The sequence below is a fragment of the Microtus ochrogaster genome, chromosome 4 (genome assembly GCF_000317375.1).
Source record: "Microtus ochrogaster isolate Prairie Vole_2 chromosome 4, MicOch1.0, whole genome shotgun sequence".
NCBI classification, from domain to species: domain Eukaryota; kingdom Metazoa; phylum Chordata; class Mammalia; order Rodentia; family Cricetidae; genus Microtus; species Microtus ochrogaster.
Genome location: NC_022011.1, coordinates 47057177 through 47064053, shown reverse-complemented (window position 1 = coordinate 47064053; position 6877 = coordinate 47057177). Strand labels below are relative to the sequence as shown.

The 6877-nt window shown below is 53.6% G+C and overlaps 2 protein-coding genes across 6 annotated transcripts in view; one reads left to right on the top strand and one right to left on the bottom strand.

The window, feature by feature from the left end:
• Positions 1-1726, top strand: part of Sptan1 (spectrin alpha, non-erythrocytic 1) — a 72847-nt gene extending 71121 nt beyond the window's left edge. For all 5 annotated transcript variants that reach the window (XM_005346158.2, XM_026790095.1, XM_026790093.1 and 2 more), the window contains 5 exons: positions 269-465; positions 593-646; positions 727-873; positions 951-1098; positions 1248-1726. In XM_005346158.2, the coding sequence (XP_005346215.1) occupies positions 269-465; positions 593-646; positions 727-873; positions 951-1098; positions 1248-1373 (672 nt within the window). In that variant the 3' untranslated portion in view covers positions 1374-1726. The remainder of the gene's footprint in view (positions 1-268; positions 466-592; positions 647-726; positions 874-950; positions 1099-1247) is intronic.
• Positions 1727-1746: 20 nt separating this feature from the next.
• The window catches only part of Wdr34 (WD repeat domain 34), a 19626-nt gene continuing 14495 nt past the window's right edge, over positions 1747-6877 (bottom strand). Inside the window, 7 exon segments of the mRNA XM_005346155.2 lie at positions 1747-2022; positions 2182-2339; positions 2557-2789; positions 2892-3059; positions 3306-3415; positions 3768-3925; positions 4529-4638. Of these exon segments, the coding sequence (XP_005346212.1) occupies positions 1784-2022; positions 2182-2339; positions 2557-2789; positions 2892-3059; positions 3306-3415; positions 3768-3925; positions 4529-4638 (1176 nt within the window). The 3' untranslated portion in view covers positions 1747-1783.

The following is a 6877-nucleotide window of genomic DNA, read 5'->3' as shown; positions in this document are numbered from 1 at the left end:
AAAAAAAAAAAAAAAAAACCAGCTTGGGGCTTCTTTTTGAGAAAGTCTCTGCCAGCTGCTGTAAGGGAACCTATTTGAAGAGGCCAAGAGGTCCTTGCTGCACATCGCATTTTTATTGGCTCCTCTGCCAGTTGCTTTATGAAGATTTTCCCCTCCATATCCTACCCCCCTCCCACTCTCCTTTCCTGACTCTTTCTGGCCCTGGGAGATCTCAGCTGGGTTCTGGGGCTTGAGGCGTCCCCATCTCACACTGGTTTGTTCCCGGCAGCGCAAGCACCAAGAGATTCGAGCCATGAGAAGTCAGCTGAAGAAAATTGAGGACCTGGGGGCTGCCATGGAGGAAGCCCTCATCCTGGACAACAAGTACACTGAACACAGCACTGTGGGCCTGGCCCAGCAGTGGGACCAGCTGGACCAGCTGGGCATGCGCATGCAGCACAACTTGGAGCAGCAGATCCAGGCCAGGTACCAGGGTCCGGGCCAGGGTGCGGGACCACCCAGGGTACAGCTGTCAACAAGGGACTGGCACAGGAGGGAAGAAGATGTCACCTCTGCACGGAAGGCCTGCTCCCTACTTCTGTTCTTCTTCTAGGAACACAACAGGCGTGACCGAGGAGGCCCTCAAGGAATTCAGCATGATGTTCAAGTGAGTATGGCCCAGGTACCTTGGCCGAGGGTGGATGGGAGGCAGGGACCATATGCTGAGCCCTGGGCTTTGTTCTACAGACACTTTGACAAAGACAAGTCTGGCCGGCTGAACCATCAGGAATTCAAATCCTGTCTTCGTTCCCTGGGCTACGACCTGCCAATGGTAGAGGAAGGAGAGCCTGACCCCGAGTTTGAAGCAATCCTGGACACCGTTGACCCCAACAGGTAAGCTGAAAGGAAAGGGGACAGGACAGTCTTCGCCTCCCTCTGAGCACCCTGCTCATTGTACCTGCCTCCTGTAGGGATGGTCATGTCTCCCTGCAAGAATACATGGCTTTCATGATCAGCCGCGAAACGGAGAATGTCAAGTCCAGTGAAGAGATTGAGAGCGCTTTCCGGGCCCTCAGCTCTGAGGGCAAGCCTTATGTGACTAAGGAGGAGCTCTACCAGGTAGGACCTTGGGAAGGGCCAGAGCTCCTGGGCACCACCCCACACACAGTCAGGAAGCCTGTGTCTGCTGGCCGATTTGGCCTGGCCCAACAACCCCTTACCTGTGGGCACTTGTCATGGCTGAGCTGACCGTACCACCTCCCCTCCAGAACCTGACCCGGGAACAAGCTGACTACTGCGTCTCCCACATGAAGCCCTATGTGGATGGCAAAGGCCGTGAACTCCCCACTGCCTTCGACTACGTCGAGTTCACCCGCTCACTCTTTGTGAATTGACCCTTGGCTCGGAGGTGAGCCTGACCCACATTGCCTGCCCTGCTGTCACCTTGCTGCATGTCACTTCCTCTGTGCTTTCAAGGAAAATATTCCAGACAATGTTACTTTCCAGTGTAACCGTAGGCCTGCTTAGCTTGGGGTAAGACTTGGTAGAAAATGGTGCTTCAGTAAACCGCTTACAGTCCAATCACAATCGCCATGTTGCTGTGGGACCCAAACCCTGCACAGCCAGCTGCCCTCATTCCCACTTAAAATCAAAGCAGCTGGTTCATCTTCTTTATTCTCTCTCCTCCCTCCCCAAATTCTGTTTTCATGTAAAAGACAAATAAAGGACTCAGTTCTCCCCCTAAAAACTTTTGTTCCTCTTTATTCAACTTGGGATACCACATCCCTGCTGCTCCTTGTGGCCCTCAGGTAGCTACTTCCGCTTCCAGTTGATTCAAGTCCTCCGTCTCCCTGGGCCCTTGTTCCGTGAAGGCTGTGCTCAGCCGCCACACCTTCACCGTGCCCTTGGCATCACCAGCAGCTAAGAGCTGAGTCTGCTGGCTGTTAAACTCAAGACAGTAGACAGGACTGCCATCGTGGGTTTGTGTTATGGAAACTGTGGGTTTCTGTGAGCTTTTCTGGAGATCAAACAGTTGTACATCACCTGCAGGGAGAAAAGTCCAGAAAAGAGAAACCACAGCTGGGAGAGGCTGTGACGTGTACTTTTCCTGTGTTCCTTGTGGTGGGTGCCAGTAGCCGGGATAAAAACCATCCTCACCACGTGACCCCTCCACTTAAGACAGGCCTTGTGGCTCTTGCGTACCTTCCCCAGAAGCAGCAGCAAAAACCAAAGGGCGCACAGGGGACCAGCGCACGGCAAACAGGTACTTGTGAGAGAGCTGCAGTGAGGTCAGGGGCTGGGCCTGCAGCATGGAGTACAGGTGGACATGGCCATCGGTCCCAGCACTCAGGAAGAGATTCCTAGACAGTGCAGAAAAGGGTGTCTACATGGTGCTGCCACCATCACCTCCTCGGCAGTCTACCTGTGGAAAATGCCCTTGGCCTGCACAGCTGTTAAAAATGGGGCAGGTCCTGGGACCAAATACCAAAGTGCAAAGAATCAGAATGCTGGTGTTAAAGCCTGTGGCAGGGCCTCTTTCCCTGTGCCTGAGTGGCAAGCCCAGGCTGATGTCCCTACCTGTGGAAGGGAGAACAGCTCACAGAGTACACAGGGCCACCATGGGGAGAGAAGGTGAACTGCACTGGGGCCCTGAGGGGCACAGAGCTGGGTATCCGAGTGAGGGCAGCTGTCTCTGCTGCCAGGGAACACTTGAGGGGAAAGCCACCTTCTGTGCCCAGAACAAAAAGGCTGGAGTCGAAGCTGGAGAAGGCCACTGATGTCACCCCCACCTCGGTCTCTCCACGGGGTGGCTGTGGGAAAGTGGCAGTGACAGTTAAGTTCTGACAGCCAGCAGGCAAAGGGAAGAACAGACAGGCTCCCAGAGCCCAGCTTCCTTGAGCCCAGGTCCTTACCTTCTTCAGTTTGGTGCTCCGAGGCAGCTGCTGCACGGCCAGAGCAAAGCCCTTGGAGAGCCGCAGCTGCCCGGTGCCGCTGCCCCTCCAGAGCAGCACCCGCCCGTCAGTGGCTGCACTCAGCACCTGGAAGCGATGGCTGTGCCGGGGTTCAGGCAGCCACAGTACCTGAGGTGACGACAGAGCACAGGCAGAATGGAAGGCGTGTCCCCAGTGTCAGCCTCCCCTGCAGCTGTGTCCCTTCTCCAGGCCACCTGTGTGGGAGGCTGAGAAGAGCCTGTGCCCTAGAGGGTACGCAGTGGGGAGCTGACTCAGACTGGCGCTCCAGGAATGCCCAGGAAGCTATCTAACCACCAACTCCTTGAAGCAGCTGATGCTAGTGCCCCCCACAAGGGTGTGGGAGTGGCTCCTGACCTGATAGACAGGGTCTGTGTGGGTGTCATCAGTCAGACCAGTGCGCCAAAGCAGCGGGTCCTCAGGGCGGCCAGCGTCCCAAACCAGCACCTCGCCACTGTACAGCCCCCCTGTGGGGACAGATCACATCAGCACACCACTGTACAGCCCCCCTGTGGGGACAGATCACATTAGCCACACCCAGCAACCCCTTCATGCCATGCAGTCAGGGACCGTGCCCAGTCTCCTATCCCTCCAGCAGGGGCATCCGCTGTCAGCACTGAGGGCAGCCCACCTCTTTATCCCCCTTTTTTCTCATCCTGCCTCTTGCACAGCCAGACTCCGCCCCTTCCAAATGACTCCTTCTAAGCAGGCAGATTATCCCCAGCTACAGACAAGCCAGAGGGCCAGGACCACCTCATCGACTCCCAGGTGTCCTGTCCTGACCATAAGAGAGGAGGCTGGGGAGGGCTCAGCACTTGCCTGCAATGTGTGAGGGCTGTGTGGGGTGAAAGGCCAGGCACATGACGGCACTGGGCACCTCCACAACTACTGATGGCTGCTGGGGCTTCAGGCCTTGCCGGTCCAGGTTCCAGGTACACACATAGGACTTGAGCGTGCTCCAGTCCCCATCATCTAGCCTGCACAAGGACATGCCTGAGTGTCCTCCGAGCTCCCATCACCACCTCCACCTCTGCTCCGCTAACCCCCATAAAAATGAGCCTGTGTCCCCTTCACGCCCAGATTCTGTACGATGGGTATATTCACAAGTTCCTCTGGCACTGAAAAGCACAGGTGTGAAGTCACTTCAGGTCCCTGTCTGTATCCCAGGGTGTTACATGTGTAACATGTAGACAACACTACTCACATGCAGACTGCCCTGGAGCTGGGCAATGGCCCACTGTGAGCAGAGGACACTTGGAAAGCTGAGAAAGATAAAGAGACCAATGCCATCCTGAGCTACATAGTGAGACCCCATGGTAGGGAGAAGGGTCCTCAGACCCCAAGTGTGCAACTATGCATTAGTGAATAGGACCACAGAGCATCCAGCAACAGACACCAGAGTAAAGGCTGGTGGCCAGCATGAGCTCAGGGCTGAATGCCAGGTAGGTAGACTTGAGGCATGGGCTCTCAGCCCCTCCCTCTGCTCTTTACCGAACCCTTTACCCTGAAGCTAATGAAACAGAGGCCCAAACAAGTCTTGGGACCTCCATTATTTCCCACCCACCCCAGCTGTCACTCACCGGCCATAGGCACAGGCCAGCACAGAGCCTGTAGCATTCCAGGAAATGCTGGTCACGTGCAGACCTTGCCCTTGGGCTGGGGGATAGACCAGGGTGTGCAGACAGGACACCTGCAGAAACAGACCAGTCCTAGCCTTAAATTCTAAATCCATCTAGTAAGTGGTTCTCAACCTGTGGGTCACAACCCCCAAAGGAGTCAAATGACCCTTTCACAGGGGTTGCCTAAGACCACAGGAAAACACAGATATTTACATTACAATTCATATCTAGCAAAATTACAGTTATGAATAGCAATAAAACTACTGTAGGGTTGGGGTCAGCACAACATGAAGAGCTGTGATGACGAGCACATATCAGGAAGGGTGAGAAGCACTGCTCTAATAGGGAGCCTCCAGGCAGCAGAGGAAAATCACAGCCACATCCAGGCAGCCCAAGGCCTACAAGCTAGCAACAGACAGAGGAAAATGCAGACTAAAATCTGGGCATGGGGTTCATCACTATAATCCCAGCACTTGGGAGGCTGAGGCAGGAGGATCTCATGAGATTTAGCCAAGCTTGAGCCATATGGTGCCAACCAGGTCGGGTTTTGTTTTTCTTTTTTTTTAAAGATTTATTTATTATGTACACAGTGTTCAGCCTCCCCATGCCTGCAGGCCAGAAGAGGGCACCAGATCTCATTACAGATGGTTGTAAGCCACCATGTGGTTGCTGGGAATTGAACTCAGGACCTTTGAAAGAGCAGTCAGTGCTCTTAACCTTTGAGCCATCTCTCCAGCCCCCAGGTCGGGTTCTTAACAGTACCCTGTCTCAACACACACACCCTCCCCCAAAGACAGAATAGACAGCCTTCACCTGCTGTCCGTGCAGGCGCTTTCAGATGCAGCCACAAGCTCAGCTCAGCACATGGAGCAACAGCTGCAAGCAAAAACATGGTAACGGCTACACACAGAGAAATGCATTCCACCCCATAGCCTACACACCTAAAGAAGGCTGGCATGCCAATCTTATTGTGGGCTGTTAGACACCAGGTGGGGAAAGAGCTTTTCAGGCAGTGTCTCAATATATACCCCAGTCTAGCCTCAAACTCATGGCAATCCTGCTTCAGCCTCATGTTGGGATTGCAGATGTGGGCCAACATGGCTGGCTTCACTCCCTATCTCCCCAAATCAAGGCTTTTTGGAATTTTGATTTGGAGTCTTTCCCAGCAGGTGGGAGCAGCAAAGAAGATGGTCCAGTCCCAATGGATGGGGGGGGCGGTTGCCTAGCAGCGGGGTATCAAAACTCTGGTGTAAAACTCCACACCTCCTGATCCCATGACTGGACCAAAGCAAAAGCCTAGCCCTGCAAAAAGCCTTCAGGAACACATGCCCACTGCCGCTGACGTGCAGGGATGTGGAAATGCTGAAGGCCCCCAAAGGCCACGTAGCAAGAGATCCCAGTCATACAGACAGAGACACCAGGAGCAGAGACCTACCAGTGTGGTGATGCAAGCCTGCTACCTCAATATTCAGGAGGCTGAGGCAGGTGGAGTGCCAAGACTTTGAAGTCAGCCTGGGCTACAGAAGTAGGTCAGTCTCTGAATTCAAGGCCAGCCTGGTCTGCACAGTGAGTTCCAGACTAGCCAGAATTACCAGAGTGATATAGTGAGATCCTGTTGTTCTTTTTCTTCTTCTGGAAAAAAAAAGGGGTGCTCTGCCTTGGGGCAGCCTACTCCAATCTGTCTTTGGAACATTTGCTTTGTTAAATAAACTTCTGCTTAAACTGTCAAAAATAAGTAAGTAAACCAAAATATAAAAAGTGAAATGACAGCAAGGCAAAGCCTGGGCAGACTCTCCAGTAGGCAGCCCTCCTGGGAGAGCCAAGGATGCAACCCCGTGCGTGCAGACCAGGCTCTCCTGTGGCTGGGATGAGTGGCCGAAGTTCACACTCTACCAGAGTAAGCCACTGCACAGAGGCCATCAAGAAAATGGTCGGGAGGGCTCAGGATTTAGCTCAGAGGTAGAGTGCTTGCCTAACAGGTGCAAGGCCCTGGGTTCAGTCCTCAGTTGCAGAAAAAAAAGAAAGAAAGGGTTAGGGACAAGGCCAAGGAAGGAAGCTCCTGAGGAAGGCATGGGTCTGTCACATGCAGCTCCTTGGCCTGGGATCTGCTTCCCCAAACTCCTGAACTTGTGGAAAACTGATCCTACATGCATTGTCACCTGGCATGTCAGTTATAACGTTCACACTAAAGCAAATTGTAACCGGTCATGGTGATGCACATTTCAGGGGTCTCTGCAAGTTCGAGATCAACATGGTCCACATTAGTTCCAAGCTACATAGTGCGACCCTATCTCAAAAAAAAAAAAAAAA